Source organism: Anabrus simplex, chromosome 2 (genome assembly GCF_040414725.1).
Source record: "Anabrus simplex isolate iqAnaSimp1 chromosome 2, ASM4041472v1, whole genome shotgun sequence".
NCBI lineage: Eukaryota > Metazoa > Arthropoda > Insecta > Orthoptera > Tettigoniidae > Anabrus > Anabrus simplex.
Genome location: NC_090266.1, coordinates 1,121,041,781 through 1,121,063,349, shown reverse-complemented (window position 1 = coordinate 1,121,063,349; position 21,569 = coordinate 1,121,041,781). Strand labels below are relative to the sequence as shown.

The window sequence follows — 21,569 nt, the reverse complement described above, 5'->3', positions numbered from 1 at the left end:
TTAATTAAAAGAAATCAACACCATTTTCAGTCACTTTCAACCCCCCCCCCCCAGCCCTTCATCCACCCAAGTGTTATTTCCGAAAACTAAAGATACATGTTTCTTTATTTTTAATAGAGATAAAATTCCATTTTTCACTTCTGTAACATGTTAAGTTTTTTTAGATATACTGTAGAAATTTACATTTTAAAATTTCACCCCTTTTTATTTCCCCTTAAGTGGAGTTTCCAAAAACAAATCACCTACGTTTCTTTACACTTACAGGAGATTGCACCTACCCACATTTTACGTCTGTAACATTTTACGTTTCTCAGATATTCTGTAGTAACAGTCTTTCAAAAAATTCACCCCAATTGTTACTCCTGTTGAACCGCCATTAATTGGATTTTCCAAAAACAAAAACATACGTGTTTCTTTATATTTAAGGGAGATCCCATACACAAATTTTCAGTTCTGTAATATCTTCAGTTTCTAAGATATATGTATCCTCATTAAAGGTATTCAACCCATTATTCACTCTTTTACACCCCTCCTGTTGGAATTTACAGAATACAAACAAATACGTGTTCCCTTATTTTTAAAGGAGATTCTAAATACCAATTTTTACATCTGTAACTTATAAAGTTTTAAGATGTAGACACACATTTTAAAAATTCACCCCATTTTCACCCCCCATTATTTGGATTTTCCAAAAATGAAAAAACACCTGTTTCTTTATTTTTAAAGTAGATCTCAAATTTTCAGGTCTGTAATATCTTCAGGTTCTGAAATATAAGTAGCCTCATTAAAGGCATTCAATCTCTTTTTCACCCTTTTCCACCCTTCCTATTGGGATTTTCCGAAAACAAAAAATACGCGTTTTTTTATATTTAAAGGAGATTCTAAATACTAATTTTTACATCTATAATCTTTAAAAGTTTTGAAATATAGATACACTCATTTTAAAAATTCGCCCCCTTTCCACCTCCCCCAATTAAATGGACTTTCCAAAAATAAAAAAATACGTGTTTCTTTATTTTTAAAGGAGATCCCAAACACCAATTTTCAGGTCCGTAATATCTTCAGGTTCTGAAATATAAGTAGCCACATTAAAGGCATTCAACCACTTTTTCACCCTTTTCCACCCTTCCTATTGGGATTTTCCGAAAACAAAAAAATTCGTGTTTCTTTATTTTAAAAGAGATTCTAAATACCAATTTTTACATCTATAAACTTTAAAAGTTTTGAGATATAGATACACTCATTTTAAAAATTAACCCTCTTTCACCCCCATTAATTGGATTTTCCAAAAACTAAAAATACGCCTTTCTTTATTTTAAAGGGAATCCTAAACACCAATTTTCAGGTCTGTAATATCTTCAGTTTCTGACATATAAGTATGCACTTTAAAGGCATTCAACCCGTTTTTCACCCCTTTTCACCCCTCCTATTGGGATTTTCCAAAAACAAAAAATACGTGTTTTTTATTTTTAATGAAGATTCTAAATACCAATGTTTACATCAGTAAACTTTAAAAGTTTTGAGATATAGATGCACTCATTTTAAAAATTCACCCCCCTTTTCACCCTCCAATTAATTGGATTTTCTAAAAACAAAAAAATGCGTGTTTCTCTATTTTTAAAAGCGGTCAAAGTACCAATTTTCAGGTCTGTAATATCTTCAGTTTCTGAGATATAAGTACCGGCATCCTGATAAAAGGCATTCAACCCCTTTTACGCCCTTTTTCACCCCTTCTATTGTTTCTGAAAACAAAAAATACGTGTTTCCTTATTTTTAAAGAAGATTCTAAATACCAATTTTCACATCTATAAACGTTTAAAGTTTTGAGATATAGATACACTCATTTTAAAATTTCACCCCCCTTTTCACCCCCTTACCGAGGGAATATCCAAAAATCCTCTCTTAGCGAGCACTTACATCATAATATGAATATGTCCCCAAAATTTCATTTCTTTATGTCCAGTAGTTTTGGCTCGGCAATGATGAATCAGTCAGTCAGTCAGTCAGTCAGTCAGGACAAGCTATTTTATATATATAGATTAGAATAGGGCAGGAATTTCCTGAGACAAATAAATACATGATAAAACGAGCAGTTAGTAAAAGAGTATGAGACATTTTGTCACCAAATCCTAAACCTGGAAGGAGCTTATACCCAGATATTGTGATTAGGAAGAATTGTTTTGTGCAACAATATTGGCAGGATTATGCCTGGCTGGAAAGACAGTAACAAGTGGTGCAAAAGGGCACGTAAGGAAGTGGTCAGCTTAAGATAATATTTCCTAAATGTTCAGGTATGGAAGCTAACAAACAGATGGGGAGCAGCAACTTATCATGTACGAGTAAGCATGTGTGGGTCAAGTACATATGAAGGGAAGACATGTGTTCAGAATTTTTGGCTGCAGCGTTTGTCAGGAAAGATCGTAGTGCTGTTGTGAGGTAAAGGGAGAGGGGTTATCTAATGTTGTTGTGTGTGTTTTGATTCTAAAACTTTCATATTTTTGTAACGCTCACTGGTCCAAGTACGGTACCAAACTTTTAGATGTATTCTGCATCAAAATATTATGCATTCTTCAAGATCACTCATATTTCACTGAAACTACTGTTTATTGTCATAATATCTGCTTACAGCATTACTGTCTAACTGATAAACGGTGTATACTTTTATACCAGGTTTATACAGAGTTATATGCAATTTGTTACTAATAAACCGTCTATAAGCCTCCTATGGGTATATATCTGTTATATGATATAGATGTTGATTCCCATAGGGAACCTGAAATATTTGTTCTGAATGTGTAAATTTATTATACCAATATAGTTGGTCCGTTATTGACATTATAAATTTTTTTGTTAACTCATTCCTGGTTGCCAGCATTTTGCTCCAGTGTGCTATGTTTGGTTCATCAGTTGGTAAATAGCACACCTACCAAGATTATAAATTTTTTTGTTAACTCATTCCTGGTTGCCAGCATTTTGCTCCAGTGTGCTATGTTTGGTTCATCAGTTGGTAAATAGCACACCTACCAAGACGCATGCTTAGTGCATACCGTGGAGGTCACTGCATAGGCTACTTGGAGCCACAGGCAGTGCCAATGCACTATGTTACAGGAACATAGTGCAGGTTGTTTCTTCTTGCTATCTTTGTTAGTCTGCTTTTTAGCTCAGTTTGAAGTGAACACTGTTTCGATTACTGGAAATCACACCTGGTTTACAGATTGAGCAGTGTGTGAATTTGTCATTCCTCATAAAAGTGGCAGGGGGGTTTCATCCCACACAGTACTTACAGAAGGTCCGACTTGTTGGCTGAATGGTCAGTGTACTGGCCTTCGGTTCAAAGGGTCCTGGGTTCGATTCCCGGCCGAGTCGGGGATTTTCACCTTCATTGGTTAATTCCATTGGCTTGGGGGCTGGGTGTTTGTGCTGTCCCCAACATCCCTGCAACTCACACACCACACATAACACTATCCTCCACCACAATAACACGCATTTACCTAGACATGGCAGATGCCGTCCACCCTCATCGGAGGGTCTGCCTTACAAGGGCTGCACTCGCCTAGAAATAGCCACACGAAATTATATTATTATACTTAACCCTTTCCACTCGAATTATTTGTAAGTCCTGATTTCTCCCTACTCGTATTTATTTCTGTCAGCATTCTTCATTTTTTTAAACCTTGTATTAAGTACTGGTTTTAACAATATATACAGGAAGGAACTACAAAATTAATTAATTTATAGTATTTACAATGTACAAAATAATGTTTTTCACTTTCTTAACGGTATGCCTTGAGTGTGTGGAAGCGTTCAAAGCAAATGCCTGGATGGAGCCCTGGTTGCTTCTCACAGGTTTTACAGAAGTGGACTGTCTCTCTCCTCCCTCCAACAACTTTCCTGTCACTGCAAACCTTGCAGTCTTTAGTTTTTCCTTCAGGATGGGGGTACAGCAAGTGTAGCTTGCCATTCAGCCTCACTTCTTCATCCGTTGAGGAAGGTCTTCCCCTTTTCCTGCTCTGTGTATTCCGCACATTTCCTACAAGTTGTCTTACCAAGTTTTTCCTGAACTTCAGATGGGTGATTCCATTGTTACCTTCTTTGAAAAGTAGGAAGGCATTCACTATTGTGATCTCCAGAAGCCAGAAGAACATTTTTCTCCACCACTTCACTGATTTACGTGTGAATGGGTATGAGCTAGCATAGTGGTCAGAAAGATCAACGCCCTCCATGTATTGATTATAAGCACATACGACTGTATGTTTCTCTACAATTTCCTCGGCACCTTGACGTCTTATTCTTTGCACAGGCTGAGTGGAATCGTCATAGAAAGTAGACAGCATAGCAATAATTCGCTTGTCCTTCCAAACCAAGCAAGAAGTGTTATCTGTTCGGAGTGCAATAATGTCATGTTGTTTCATTCTCTTTGTTGCGGCTTTTCTCACTTGTAATGGCAGACCTCTCCTATTTACCATTACAGTGCCTGTAATATGGACCTTTAGTTTCAGTAGCGCAGCAGCAAGGTCGTAACTGGTATAGAACCGGTCCGTAAAGACATGAAACCCAGTTTCGTTGGTGGCTTGCAAAACTTTTGTAACCAAATGAATAACTATCCTGCAAGTGAAGGGTAAATCTTGCCTAACAAGTGATTGTGTGGTTATTGAACCATAATACGTATCCGGTGCTCGAGTCTGACAGTACATAAATACGGAGCCCCCACTTTGTTGGTTTCTGCTTATTGTAACACTTGAACACGACACGACCCTTGAAGCCTACAGTGCTTTCATCAACACTCAGATTCTTTCCTGGAATGAAGTGTTCCCTGAATTTCGTGTCCAGGTACGACACTATATTTCTGACCTTCGAACCTCTAGATTGTGGGCCTGCCCTATCAACATCAGGGGAAGAAAGATGGAGATTCCAGAATATCTGTAGAAATCTGTCTCGAGAGAACACATCTTTGTAGAACACCTGCTTATCCAACCAGTCTTCACTAAAATAATCCTGCATTTCTGCCTTACTGTTCATCCCCATGTTGATAATTACACCAATAAATGCCTTCAGCTCTTCTAAAGTCACAGCTTTCCAAGAAAACCAGATAGATCTCTTCTGAAGTGGCGTATTTTGCTGTATTTTCATTTCGGCAAATTTGTTTGTCTCATGGACAATAGAGGTTAGCAACTGATCAGTAAAAAATAGCTGCCAGTACTCTAGTTCTATTTTAGGTCTATTGCCACACGTTATGAATCCACTCACTAACCTGAAAGGAAATTTGGGTAATCCTGCATCACCAGTTCTCCACGATCTCCAAGGTATATTTGAAGTCAGCACTGTATGACTGGGACCGGGACGAGTCATAATACTACCGCCTCCTCTATGATTTCTTGCGACACTGATATCGATATCATCACTTGAATCACTAATGGATATATCACTTTCATCGCCAGATTCAAAATTTTCGTCACTTTCATGGTCACTATCAACAAAATCAGCCGAAATAGACTCAAGAATCTCAGCTTCGGTCAGACTGTGCGCCGCCATGTTGCTTCACGCGACGGCTTTCCATTGTGAAGGAAACAGCAATTTTGCCGAGCAAAGAGAAACTAAAACACTCGTATTTTGTTTCTTTCGGTTTCCGGAAGGGACCAGTACTTACGAAACGAAGTACAAAAGTCCTGGCTTGCCAGGTAACCTAGCAATGAGCGGCGAAACATTGTGTCGACTCAGGGTCGACACACGAGCTATAACGCTAAGTGACGGCTGTCGACCTCAGGTCGACACACGAGCGGAAAGGGTTAAAGAAGGAGGTGTATGGGGATTGTTCTATGCCACACACACTAGTTTTTGGTTGCACAAATGATTTAGTGAGGATCTGGTCCGGGTGGGGGTGGGGGTGGGGGTGGGGGTGGGTGTGGCAGCATCCAGGTTGTCCAGTGATGGTGATATCTGTGATATCTGAACCATCTCTTTTCAGTTATGACTCAGTTAATTTAATTAAGTTGTTTATTTTTCAGGTAATTTATTTATTCAAAATTAGTGTTGCAGACTGAATAAACTTACGTTATTAAAAACATCAAAAACTGCTTAAAACATTAGGAAAATTAGTGAAATTGTTGGTGCAGATTGACGACTTGAGATCAAGATGAAAGATGTGATAAACATTGATAAAGAGACTGTAAGAGAAATTTTGTGTGACAAAATGGACAAGAGAAAAGTGCGTTCGAATCTGGTCCCTCCATTAGGACAATGCACCAGCTCACAATGCCTTTTCAATGAAGATATTGTTGGCTGATAAACACATTCCAGTTCCAGAGCATTCCCCATACTCCCCAGACTTTCTTCTCTTTCACAAAGTGAGAATTGTGTTGAAGGGAATTCATGTTCAGTCTGTGGAAAAGTTAAAAGCATAAAACAGCGAAAGTGCTGCATGCTTGATTCTTAATGATTTTCAGCATTGTTATTAATAGTGGAAGATCTGTATGCAGTGGTGTATGGACAGAGAATGGGAGTTCTTTGAAGGCCAATAAGTGAAATTTTAAAATTTTTGCAGTGAATCATATTTAGGATATCAGTCCTATTTATTATTAATCACACCTTGAAAGGTCAGTGAAAATTTGTAACTTCAACATAGCTTTCCTTAAATACTATGAGTTGGTCTACTTTGTATATCTGGTACATGAAATATCTCTAAATAATATTCCTGCATAATTTAATTTCCAAGACATTATTATAGAGTAAGTGCTTGAGGACACTTCACACATTGTGTCTTATACATTATATCTTTGTTGTCATCGTCATTTTTTTGTTTGTTTGTTCCAAATAACCAATTTTCTTTCAATTCTTCTTTTAGGCAACGTCAGAATGCAGTGTCACGGCATCCAAGATTTGATGATATATATGAAAAACTACACTCTGAACTTTGAGAATAAAGACACTTCTCTTTGTTTAATTGGTCTTTTCTACTGGTTCAATTCTACAGAAAATGTGACTCTGCGTCAGCTTGAGGACCTTGTGAAGGTATTTTGAATATTGTTTTCATTCTTGTAAGTAAATAATCTCTACACACATATATTCAACAATTCCCATAAAATGGACACTGACCACAAACATTACTGGTACCGGGCGAGTTGGCCGTGCGCGTAGAGGCGCGTGGCTGTGAGCTTGCATCCGGGAGATAGTAGGTTCGAATCCCACTATCGGCAGCCCTGAAGATGGTTTTCCGTGGTTTCCCATTTTCACACCAAGCAAATGCTGGGGTTGTACCTTAATTAAGGCCACGGCCGCTTCCTTCCAACTCCTAGGCCTTTCCTATCCCATCGTCGCCATAAGACCTATCTGTGTCGGTGCGACGTAAAGCCCCTAGCTAAAAAAAAAAAGAAAAACACCACATTACTGGAAGCTATTTACTTACACTTACGAAAATGGAAATTGCAACACCATGAAGGCATTGGTCGTTTGTGTTGATTTTCAAGATATGGAACGATGCCATGTAGGTATGTAAACGACCAAAGTTTCAGACCCATTGGATTGTTGCTACAGGTCTCCCCACGTGATTGGTCGCGGAGGAATCAACTCCAGTGTAGCGTAGTTTACTTGCAGTCTGTGCAGTGAAGTGTTCCCTATCAAACATGCCTCGACGACAGAGAAGAGCACGCTATCAATAACTATTGCCGTTTGAGAGGGCTCGGATAATTGGGCTGTGTGAGGCTGGATTATCGCTAAAGACTGTCGCTGCACGTGTTGGCCGACAGGCATCTATGGTACAATGTGTATGGCAGCAGTGGTCAAATGAAGGTACCCACACTCGTAGACCTGGCACAGGCCCAGCGCGACAGACAACTGTGAGAGAAGATCGCCGCATCATTTGGATGGCCCGGATGGAACCCCATGCAACAGCAGCGTAAATTCAAGCAGCTGTGGCACCCCATGTTATACAACAAACAGTTGGTAATCGCCTGCGTGCAGCTGGCTTACGAGCCCGTGTCCCTGCAGAAAGTGTTCCATTGACCCCACAACAGCGACGTGTAAGGCTGGCCTGGTGTCGAGAAAGATCGACGTGGGTCCACGAATGGCATAGGGTCGTCTTTAGTGATGAATCGCGCTTCTGTCATGCCTGCAGTGATCGCCGGAATCGTGTGCACCGACGTACCGGGGAGAGGGGCCGCGTAGATCTTATTGTCGAGAGGCACCCAGGGCCAACACCAAGCATTATGGTCTGGGTAGCTATTGGCTTTAATATGAAATCACAATTAGTGCTTGTTGAGGGAACTATGACTGCTCGACAGTACGTTGATAGGGTACTCAATCCAGTGGTTGTCCCTATGATGGCGAACATTGCTAATGGGATGTTTCAGCAGGACAATGCCTGGGTTCACACTGCACGCATCTCCAGAGAAGCTCTCCACGACATCACAACCTTAGAATGGTCCGCCAGATCCCCGGACCTCAGTCCTATTGAGCATGTGTGGGACATGATAGGTCGACAACTGGTCAACTGTCCTCAGCCACCCACAACTCTGGAACAACTGAGACGTCCAGTGCAGCAAGCATGGGCCACAATTCCTCAGGAAGCGATCCAGGGCCTTATTGATTCCATGCCTCGACAAATTCGTCAGTGTATTGCAGCTCATGGTGGGCACATCCTGTATTGATTGTTGTCCAAACTTGAGGTCAGAGGGACCTGAAAGTGTAATCATCGAATAACAACCGAACACTCGTCCTGCACGTTCAACTGCACCAATGTAGCACCACTCTTTCTGGGTGTTGCAATTTCCATTTTCTTCAGTGTATAAGGCAAAATGGAAGATAAATATAATACTTTTTTTTACAAATTCAGAAACAGATTAACTGTATGCAGTTTATGCTTAACTATCCTTATATAAAAAACACTGATAAGCAAAAAGAAAATGCAACACGGCAAGATATTTGAGAAACTGAGATATACACTGAATGGCCAAAAGTCATGGGAAGGGGTGTCCCATTTGAAAATGTGCCGTGTATGACCCCTGAGCGTTGCGGCCAGCTGCGGCGTAGCTGAGCAATCTGTCACAGACACCAGTTTCATGAAGATGGCAACACGTCGCGAGTTAACGAACTTTGAACAATGGCGCATTGCACACGAATTTGGGTTTCCGAGGTCAACAGTGTCGAGGGTAGCTCTTCAATATCGCAGAGAGGATGTTACCACCCGCTTAAACTGCCGCATGGGAAGACTACAGGTGTTTAACGAACAGACATCATGCAACCTCCGCAGAACCATACTGGGCGCTCAATTGGCTACTGTGAGTCAGATCACAGCCCAGTTGAATGTTTGGAGTCAGGAACCCATTTCTACCAGGACTGTAATGAGGCAACTCCTCCGCATAGGCTTCACCAGCCGACAACCAACTCGTGTCCCTTTGCTGACACCTCGACTTAGAGCTCAACGAGGTGCATGGACCTGCAAACATCAGCAGTGGACCATGGAACAGTGAGGGCATGTTGTATGGTCCGATGAATACCAGTTCCAGTTATATTGAGCTGATGGGCGTGTGAGGGTGTGGCATATGCCTCATGAAGCTATAGATCCCGCGTGTCAACCAGGTTGTGTCCAGGTGGGAAGTGGCTCAGTTCTGGTCTGGGCGGTGTTCTCACGGTTGCAATTAGGTCCCATTGTCCGGCTGCAGGGAGTGCTGACAAGTGCACATTATGTAGACATTCTTTAAGACCATCTGCGCCCCTTTCTGGCCCGAGAGTACCCTGATGGAGATGCGATATTTCAACAGGGCAGTGCGCCATGTTTCCACTCTGTGGTGGCACACAGGTGGTTGGAGGAGGACTCCAGTGAAGTTACGAACATGGATTGGCCCTCCAGATCCCCCGATCTTAATCCAGTCGAGCATTTATGGGATGCTGTCGAAGCTGGTGTACGCTCCATGAACCCTGCACCAACTACGCAAGACCAATTGTGGGTAACGCTACAAGATGCGCGAGTCTGGGTCCCTCCAGAATGATTCCAACACCTTGTAGAGCCGATGCCTCACCGTATTGCTGCCGTTTTGAGGGCTTGTGGAGGAGCAACTTGTTATTAACATCACATTCATTGTATTCCGATGAATTTGGCCACTCAGTGTATTATAAGTTTTAAAATTTCTCATGCTTTTTTAAAATAACTGTTTGGCTCTTCAGTCTGTCGAAACTAATTTTGAATAAATAAATTTATAAACTACCTGAAAAAGACAACATATGGCAACATAATTACACCTGAAAAAAGAAACTATTAAACTAAAATAGAATAAAACTGAAAATTAATGCATATATTTAAAATGCAAATCTTTGTTTCCATACCCTAATTGTTACTTCTATGTTTGAGGGAGGGAATTCTCTGACCTTCTGTTCAGTGTTAAACAGCACTTATGTGAGTGAAGATGCTGTTGCGCTCAGAGAATGCTGCTAGGGCAGTAGTGTTCACTGAGTAGTGACACTGTTCTCTATCAACAATTTCATGTACCATGGATAGGTTATTATCATAAAATCACACATACATATACCATTAGCCTGGTCAATACGTAAAATTATAGGTTAAATGTTTATTACCACATTACATCCCGTATGTGTTTCGAGAGCATCAATTCTCTCTTCTTCAGAGGATATACAACTTGCTCAAAAATCTTAGACCTATTATCTATAACATTATAATATAAACCGTCATATGGTTACAAATCTACTTATAACCTGTTAAGCAACTCATTCTCACAACTCCTAATTAGACTACAATCTGTGTTAATAATCAAACAATATACTTTCTTCTACTTACAATCCAGCATTGTCAAAATAACAACTTCTACTCATTGTGCTAAAGTAAGTGTCTAATTCACCCAAATTTATTAAATTTATTTGAACTCTTCTACCAAATGTAGCTTCCTCCTATGCTGTCAACTATCCTTGAGCCAACACCAACTAGATGTGTCTATCTTCTCACCATTGAACTATAACAAAATAAAAAGTCTCTCTTAAATCCCATCATTGATATTCCAAACTTTAAAAAGAAAAGAAAGGACTTACATGTCAGTCAGCTGTACATATGTCCGACTCGTTGGCTGAATGGTCAGTGTACTGGCCTTCGGTTCAGAGGGTCCCGGGTTCGATTCCCGGCCAGGTCGGGGATTTTTAACCTTCATTGGTTAATTCCAATGGCCCGGGGGCTGGGTGTTTGTGCTGTTTCCAACATCCCTGCAATTCACACACCACACATTACACTGTCCTCCACCACATTAACACGCAGTTACTTACACATGGCAGATGCCGCCCACCCTCATTGGAGGGTCTGCCTTACAAGGGCTGCACTCGGCTAGAAATAGCCACACGAAATTATATATTTAGCTGTACATATGTAAACACAATTGACCTTGCTTTCTGTTATTGTCACAGGGAAACATGCAAGCCAGTTGAACAACCTTCAAGCCGGGTCATTACCCTTATCTCATTCCTCTAACGGCAAGTTTGGTTCAGAATGACAGGATGTGTTAGGACTTAGCCCACACAGACAGTCCACGTGTGACAGCTGCCAGTGATGATCGTTGGTTTGGAGGAACCAAGGGCTGAGTGCTCTGGAACTGAATTTGTTCATGGGGTCACAGGACGTCAAGTGTCCAATCAAACTGCCAGTAGAGGTTTGGAGGATGGGAGTTTGCATTCCTGATGATCCTGGCGAGTAAAGTATATGCAGTGTAAGGAAATATACTAACATTGAGTCAGTAACAGGGGTACATAGAAGTTGGTTTTTCAGATAGGATGGAATATAAATAAGGATCAGATGATACAGGTATGGCTAGAATCAGAAAGTCAAATAATGCTCTTTACAACATTTATTTCAAACTAACAAAATTCGCTTCCGTCCTGAAGTAAATGAGGGAAGGCGACCTGAATTGCAGAAATATACAATAACAGTTGAGTTTCCCGAAGAGTATACTAAAACAATGATAATAGGAATACCATTTAGCTCCTATAAATATCTTATAGAGTTTAAGAATCTGTCACCAGTGACTTCTGGTTTACATGTGCCGTTAGGGCTTCTTATTCTAAATATACAAGCCATTACAAATGACCATAGAGTAATTTAAGGAGTTTATAGCCAACATCAAATGCCAGATTAGTACAATAGCATAAGGAATATACCGCTATCTGTAATCTAGAATCTATAGATAATTTCATGATAGGACTCCAATCCAATCAAAATCATCATCATCATCATCATCATCATCATCATAATCATTATCACCATTTCTTTGCTCCAGCAAGCGGTTGAGTACAAGCTTCCTCCTGTTTGTCCTGTCCATCCACAGATGTTGTTCATATATGTGATGCCAGTTTACATCTCTAATTTCAAGATCCTTGAAAATCTGCTTCTCCCAAATATTATGAGGTCGTCTTCATGGTCTCCTTCCACAAACGCTGCGGTCAAAGTATGTTCGAGGAGTCCTATAGGGATCCATTCTTTTCATGTGACCATATCATTGCAATCTCTTCATTTCAAGGCTCTCCAGTAAGTTTCTTTCCAATCCAGGCTGTTGTTGGATATCCACATTGCTCTGAAACACTTATGTTTATACAGGCTAATTTATGGACATGCACATGCATAAATCAATGCAACATTTTCCATTTCTTTTTTTAAATGAATAATAATTATCACAAATTATTCAGGAGAAAAACCCAAATCTATGCACACTTAAGTGACTTTCAGGAATGCCAACAGCACTTTAATTGTATAATTGACATATCAAAAATAGTGAGCATGGACTTTGTATAAAATTACATTTACATTGATAAACTGCAAGCATGATTAACATTACTTCATTTCCCATAAGTTGTATAAAAGGGGGAAAGCAGTAATCAGTTCCTCTGACGTTTACAAAACTGTTATTTTTTCAAGACGAACAAAAGGGAAAAAGAAAGAGAAAGGTGAAGGGAGGAGGAGAGAATCATGAAGGTTTAAACCATGAATTTTGAGAGTTGAAAGTGAAACAGTGTGGATAAAGTTCCAAGGACAGGGTTAGCATCAGAAAAGTAAAAAAAGTAATAATAAGTCTCAAGATGTTGGAGCTTGTTTGAAGACAGTTGAATAGGTTATATACATCATTATATTTGTCCATCCCCATAGTATTGCATTATGTAGATGATTCACATAGGCTGCATGGAAGAAAATTCCAAGATAAATCATTAGCTAACTGTAGATGGTTACCATAATACATTCTCGCTCCCACAATTTGTCAAGCCCATAGTAAAATGAGATGAAATGAGGATAGTTCAGAATGGTGGAGGCCAGCATAGTCGAGAAAGGGAACCAAAACTGAAAAAAATAAAAAAATAAATGACTTTCTCAATGTCTCAACTAATTTTAAGTCCATCTCCACAGTGTAACGGTTAGCACTACTAACTGCCGTCCTCAGAGGCCTGGGTTCAATTCCTGGTACTGCCAAACATATAAGAATTGCAGGATGGCTGGTATATAGTTAAAATGTAAAATGGTACATGCAATCCACCTCCATTGGGTGTGCCTTTAAAGAGCTGTGCTAGCTCGGGACAAGGACATGACTTTACTTTACCTCATTTTAAGAAGATAGACTGGCATCTTGGACAAGGGAAACCAGCTTGTCTGAAATTTAAGCTGCGCTTGAATACCTAGCAGGACAGCAACTGCCCGATATCACGATAAGCTCCAGTTCATGTAGAGAGAGAGAGAGGAAATACAAGAATGTTTGAAATGGGAGGATAGCTGATGCAAGCCATATATCAGAGAATGATTTGATTTGATTTGTTTATTTATCATCAACAGAGTTATTAATTCTCCAAATACAGATGATATAACACATTCAAATAATAACAAAATTAACAGCACTTACTACTACTACTAATTATAACTAAGCGATATATAATATATACATATTTACAAAACGCATAAGAAAGAAAAGAAACCATGAAAACAGAAAAGTGTTTAACATTTGAAATGAGCGAAGGAAGGAACTGGCAGGAAGTTGACAGAACAAACAGTCGAAAAGAAGCAATGTTATGGGGAGGAGAGTGCGTTTGTAAATGTGTCCAGAGCATAGTTCAAAATGAAGATGGGTTAACAGAGATGAGTAAGGTAAGATCGGCCTATGTATCATATTAGACTACATAAACAGACACATTACAGATATAAACCTCATCGAACATGTCGGGGATTGATTGAAAACTGTTTCTAGATGTCTAGGTTGATCATGTACTCTATACTACTTGCACGTAATTGCCTGTGAAGAATTGGACAACATGGACTATGGCTGGCTGGATGATCTCGTGGATGGGATGCTACGACAGATTACAGCCTGTATCCGAGTGAGAGGACTTGCTACCTCATGTTAATGTTTATTGTGTATGATGCTCAAACTCCCCATGTGAAACAAATGTTTTCTTCTACAAAAATATTTTTTTGTGGCTTGGTGAGCTGAAATTATTGCAGGTATATGTACCATCATGAATCAGGGCCATTTTTTGTTTGTTTTCTGTACACGGGTGATGCAAAACTTTTCTTGATGTATGTATATATTTACCGGATATTGTGCTAGGAGTTGAATCATGGCCAAGAAGAGATATTATGAATGCGGAAATATTCTCCTGGAACCGGAGTGTTTATTGTAGGGACAGGATAGATTTGTAAACAGGGGGTGGGGTGAAAGAAGAATTTGTAAGCTATGATGCTGAGACAGAATTATTTCATAAGATAATCAGCTGTTTGGGAAGTGACTCCGGAAGGTCATGGTCGTGTTAACTGGAATGGTAGTGCGACTGATGGAAAGCATGACAAGCAAATGGTAAATAAGATAATCTGGGGAGGACAGTTGAATCAGAAAGTGATGGAACCAACTAGAGAGAGGAATGTTCTCGCCATGGTGCTGATAAAAAAAGAGATTAACTCTGTAGAAAAACTGAAGTATTAGTTTGGATTAGTGATCACCATTCTCAGACTTTTAGGTGCTTAAAATCTAATGTTTAGGTACCCAAAATAGGTTCTGTCCAAATGTAAAATAAGTTTCAAAGAGAGGAATAGGTTTTAAAGAATACCTTTATAAATCATCTCAATTTATTACTATACTATAATACCTTTTGCAATATACATTTGTATAATGCAGCAGAATCAAACATAAAACACGTGCACACTTTTTTTTCTTTTCTGTTCATGATGTTATACACACTAGCTGATTTACATTCTAAATTCACAGAAAAATCACACATCCACACCACTATTCACAACCATAATTATTGAATTGATCATTTGGAAAAAAAAGGCATATGTCTACAAAATTAAATTTTAGAGGAGAGACAAAAATTGAATAAATGGTGAATGAGTGAAATTATTGAAGCTGCATTTTCGCAATGCATATAACGTGTAAAGGGCTTTCATTCCCATAATATGTACATACCTACCGACTTTCCTGATTTAGGCAGGAGACTCCCGATTTTCGACAGTTTTTCCCGTTTTCCGATTATTCTATTATTTCTCCTGATTTTAGCTTATTTTTTGGTGAACTTTAAACATTTGTTTTCAAATCCTGCCATTTTAGCTTTTTTTTCGCCAGTGGCCGGAAGTCTCTCGCTCATTGGCTGCTTTAAAACGAAATATCGACGTTTATCAATGCAAGAAATGTGCGCGAATGTGTGATGATTATTGAAACCTGTATATCACGACGCGTACGGTATATTGATTGTTAATCTCTAGTTCTCATGTGCTATGTTCGTGTTCGTTCACGTCAGTCTAGTCGATTCTAGAGACTAGTTGCTAGATATGGATACTTGTTTAGTAATTATTGACACAATTTCAATGATAATGACTAGTGACTTTTCTAGAGATTTTAGGAGCCATTTGGAGACAATTCTGACTAATTTTAATTTACCTCAATATAAATAAAATAAGAGTGCCTGTACATTGCTCATAATTGAACAAGAATGATATTTCTGTACCGGTCACGACCGCAGTAACAAGGATAAATGCACATTTTAATTTTCCGTAATTTCTGTTTGTATGCATTACCGGGTTTTAGTGGATCAGCAGAGGTGAAAGAAGGTACGGGCTGGAATAGGTCTCAACTACAAAATTAAAGTTAATTTAAAACTTTAACAAAGGTTATATTTTCTTTTCAAAATCTACAAATAACAGAGTATAACAGGTACCAAGTAGCAGATCAGCAAATTAACAAATTACAGTACGTTACAAGATTTGGGCTTCGAGCCCCAAGATTAATTTCTGAGCTCTCAGCTCACCACCACAATTGCTAAAGGGCAGAAAACCCCTAAATGCATGGAGCCCTTGCTCCCAACTTTTAACTCAAGCCTCTCAGAGGCTCCATTCACACACAAGAAAGAGCAGATGCGCTCTCAAAGTCTTCAAGCCTATTTAAGAGGCCATAAACTGACTTTACACTAACTGCCCTCAAGGCACACATATAATGGCACAGGGGTACCTCGTACCCAATCTACTGGACCTTCACAAGAAGAAAACAAAATATCAGGTTAAGTTACTGGCCCAAAGTACAGAAGGGATTGGAGGCGTGAACTTGCACTCCTAAATACACTTTTAAAACCTAAGTGGCTGTAGGCCGAAACACAGGGGCTAATCCCAAGCTAAGGAGGTGACCCGTATGAGAAAACTTTAATATTTTAAGGAAGGGAAGAAACAGTTATGAAAATGTAGTCACCTCAATTTCAAAATGAAGGGGAGTTCGAGAGGGTAAGGCACTCTCTATCCCCGCTTTACAGGAAAAGAAATTTATAGATTTTACATGGACAGAAAAGGAATTTACATTTTAAAAAGGTAGGCTACATACTAAAGGTTTCAAACCCTCCCCGAGAGTTAAACTGCTGAGCTAGCAAGAAATAAAGATGTTAACAGGCCATTACCTTGTAGAAGAACTGCTGCTTGAAGAAAGAGGCGCTTCTCGCCCCCTGCTACATATCCACACACACTAAGTTAGATGTTACTGAAGTGGCACCGAGACAAGAAAATCAGCAGTTTTTATACCCTAGTGGAAAATTCGAGACCTTTCAGGAATGAGTAGACGCACCCTTTCGCTTTTATTGGATAGCTTAGAGCAACATATCTATGTCGAAGAAGACATACATGATTGGTTGGAAATAAATTAAAGAAATTTGGGATTGGCTAAATTCAAAACAGGCGGATAGAAAGGATTAATGTTGCCAACCCAAAGATAACAGAACAAAATATAGTAAAAACAAAACTTATGAATACTAAATTTCTTCAGGAAAGTTCATTCCTTCGCACCAGAGTGTGTAATCATAGTTTTTAGTAGAGACATCTGGTAGAGAACGTCCACACTTCTTGATCAAATACAAACAAAAACACATCAAAATTCACACAGAGCTATCTTCGGAGAAACTGTTGAGTTAATACAGTTTGTTAAAGTTCAGGCTTTCTCCTGTAGAGGAGTTTCAACGGGCGCAATGTTTGAACTAGCGGCGTGGAGGTGTACCGCCTGGTACAGTATGTATGTATGTATGTATGTATGTATGTATGTATGTATGTATGTATGTATGTATGTATGTATGTATGTATGTATGCCCATCACAAGAAAACGGCTGAAGAGAATTTAATGAAAATCGGTATATAAAGTCGGCGAATAAGTAGTTACAATCTAGGCCATAAATAATTGTATTCACGCTGAGTGAAATGGTTACAATCTAGGCCAAAAATAATTGTATTCATGCAGAGTGAAATGGTAATTTAGGGGAAGGCCTAAAATTTAATTCTCAAATATTTATGTTATTATTGGCTGTATCGATAAATACTACATAATTAAAGTTATTACAGCTCCTATCATTTATGTCTTATACATTTTTACCGTACCGGCTGTGATAACAGTGATATTCATGAATTTGGTTTTTTGTTGCTAAGTCCATATCAGCACTGATGTACAAGAAAATGGATGAACATAATTTAATGAAAATTGGTATGTGAGTTGGGGAGTAAGGAGCTACAGTCTACGCTGTAAATAATTTTATTCACCCTGTTTGAAATGGCAGTTTAGAGGAAGGTGCCAAATATTTAATTTTTAATTATCTATCTTTTTGACCATATTGAAAAGTGCTACATAACGAAAGTTATAGAGAGTACAATGTCTGGTTATTTATATCTTATTCAGTTTGACCGTACCGACTATAATTATATTGGTGATGATGGTGATTAAATTGTGAAGATGATTATAAGAATGAGAAAAAAGTCATGAAGGAACAATCGCTTAAATAATAACACAAGAGGGAGTCATGAAAGAAGGGAGGACTCACTTTACATTTGATGCCCTAATATCACAGAGTCGGAAGAAAACTAAATGTGAAGGCCTGCAATATAGGAAGCTCATAAAATTGATCAACAATAACATTACACTGACCATTGTTTGTTGTGATGTGCTTTGTGTATTCTGCTGCCATTTATCTCCGATAGATGGGATTACTACTGCGTACCTAGTATAACAGTCTGCCTGAATATTGGCAGGAAGTAGCTGGGGAGTTAGATCTCCTTACCTGCCAACTTTCCCGATTTAGGCGGGAGACTCCCGATTTTCGACAGCTTTTCCCGCCTCCCGATTACTCTATTATTCCTCCCGATTTTAGCATTTTTTGGTGAACTTCAAAAATATGTTTTCAAATCCCACCATTTCAGCTGTCTACGCAAGTGCCGGAAGTCCGTCATTCATTGCTGCTTTAATATGAAATATCGACGTTTATTAATGCGAGAAATGCGCGCTAATGGGCGATGTTTATTGAAACCGGTATATCGTGTCACGTATATCGATTGTCAATCTCTCGTTCTCGCGTGCTATGTTCGTGTTCGTTCACATCGGTTCACATCAGTATAGTCTATTCTAGAGACTATCTCTAGGTTTGGACTCTTTTTTAATAATTTAGTGACAGAATTTCAAAGATAGTTACTAGTGACTTTTCTAGAGATTTTAGGAGCCATTCGGTGACAATTCTGGCGAATTTTAATGTACTACTTGATAAAAATTATATTGCACTTCGCATAATCGTGTGGGTGCGTGATGCATTATATTCTATGCATTTGTTAAGTAATGGCATCTAACTGCATGACTGATTCACACGTGTGGAGCACGAGTTCATATTATTTTCGGAAGACTTACCAAAGATCGATCATTCACTCACATACTTCCTGTGAGGGAATAGAGATACGTAATTTTTGACCTGGTAGCCTCATATAGCAACAGTCGCTTTTTGAGACAATAAGTGTTATAATATACCATTGTACTATTGTATTGCGCAAGAAATGTAGAACAAGCAGTTTTGACCAATTGTATCTCCTGATTCTTCCCTATTTTTCCTGATTTTCATGTCTAAATCTCTTGATTTTTGGTTTTATAAAGTTGGCAGGTATGGATCTCTCTCTTCTTTAGCATGTTATTCCTCTGGTTCGTAAATTTTCTGATACTGCCGGTACGTAACACACTGGATCATCATAGTATTCCAGCTTTTTGATCCCTACTCTGAGGCAGTGATTGGAACGAGCATTGTGCACGGAATAATGACATAGGAGTATTCACAGCTGTCTGCATTCTGGTCATTCTAGCTCGGGAACTTTCAACTGTTAGATCAACATCGTAGTACTTATAATACCAATATAAATGGACATTATAAATTTTCCACCTAACTCCTTCCTGGTTGCCAGCATTTCGCCCCAATGTGCTAAGTTGGGCTCATCAGTTGGCAAATAGCACACCCACCAAGATGCTTGGCTAGTACATACTGTGGAGGCGACTACGTAGGCTACTTGAAGCCACCGGCAGTGCCAGTGCAATATGAGGGACTTTGTCTCATTACCAAAAATTGATGCCTACCTAGCCATCAAGATGGTATAGAAGTTAATTCCCATAGGGAATCTGAAATATTTGTCCCGAATGAGTAAATTTATAATACCAATAAGAGTAAATTTATGATACCAATATATAATACCAAATATCGCCGGACTGAGCTAGGATCGTAACTGCCAACTTGGGCTCAGAAGGCCAGCACTTTAACTGGTGATGACTAGGGCTCGGATGTTTAAGACCCAAAAATAGCCCGAATAAGCAAGCAAATATGACCTCAAAAATGACAAAATATGACCTCAAAAGTGACGAAATATGACATAAAATGACAAAATATGACCCAAGAATGATTAATCTAAATATGGCCATTTTAAAATAAGTTATCAATCGAATTGGCAATTCCTTTGATACATATTTGTTAACTAAATGCTTTATTCTTACTTTCATATTAATTTTCTGAGTCGCCATAAGACCTACCTGTGTCGGTGCGACGTAAAGACATTAGCAAAAAAATCTGAGTATACATGTTTAGCAGTTATTCATAGTATATTTTCCTTGATTCACTTATCAAATATTTGTGAATACATGGCTATAAATTTCTAAGTTCACTAAGATTATCAGATCACACAATATTTTAAAAGTCAAAACATGTTTACACCCTACATTGGTGGTTTGAAATACGAAAAAACTAGAATTCAATCTATTTTTAAATATTTTGGAACATTTAAGTCCAGATTTCATTAATATTACTCGAATGCGTTAACGTTTAAGTTGAGCACCACGAAACGAATTAAGTAGATGTCTTTCAATATATTACGGTAGGGCGGCAGGGCACATAGTGCAAACTCGCATACCTTTTTCTTTCTTCTCCGCGGGTGGAATTGAGTGTATGACAAGATTCATCTTCAAAGCATAAGGCGCGAAAGCCCTCCGGTTATCACTTAACACATTATTGTGAGAAGAGGAGCTCCTTTCTACGACAAAAGACGTTTTTGGTGCATATTTAAATAATGTTAAATCACTGCTATCGAGTATGCACTCGTCTTGAAATGTACTGGTAAAGAACTTAATTTATCTTGCACACAGAGGGAAAAGTGTCATTTCGTTTAAGCACGTTTTAAAGTTTCCGTTTTACACTGTCGCCAACTATTCCATGTGATTAGTGTACTGAAAGTTCAGTACTTTTCACATTTCAATACATGCATGAATTTCTAAGCTAGCAGCTTCTAAACGAGGAATTGCACTCAATATAATTCCAAAGTTCGACTTAATATATGACAGACTTTCTGTCAAAGTGCTGGAAAACAATCCCTGCGCAATCTTGATAGAAGAGGCATAGTATTCCATTTGTATTAACTGCAGACGTGATACCGAGAAACAATTTTGTGAATACTAGTTCGTATTTGGTAAGTTGAAGATAATTTTGCGCAGCTACAGCTGTCGTCAAACCGCCAAAATATGACCGAAAAATGACGTTTCTACGAAAATAGCTCAAAATATGACCTTATGACAAAAATAGCCAAAATATGCATTTATATGACAAATAAAAATCACTTAATTGTGATGATAATCACCTGATTTGCACCAAAATCCAGTCGTGCAAGAAAATAGAATCAAAGAGAAAATATGACTTTTCCTAAACATCCGAGCCCTAGTGATGACAATATTTTTTTCTACTTTGTTCCAAAATCTCGCCAACGTTTTTAGGCCTAAAAGCTTTCTTATTTGCTT

General features: G+C 38.8%; 1 protein-coding gene across 2 annotated transcripts in view; it reads left to right on the top strand.

Annotated features, from left to right (window-relative positions):
- Positions 1 to 21,569, top strand: part of LOC136864736 (protein halfway) — a 261,173-nt gene that overhangs the window by 75,849 nt on the left and 163,755 nt on the right. For both annotated transcript variants that reach the window (XM_067142079.2, XM_067142078.2), the window contains one exon: positions 6,842 to 7,008. In XM_067142079.2, the coding sequence (XP_066998180.1) occupies positions 6,842 to 7,008 (167 nt within the window). The remainder of the gene's footprint in view (positions 1 to 6,841; positions 7,009 to 21,569) is intronic.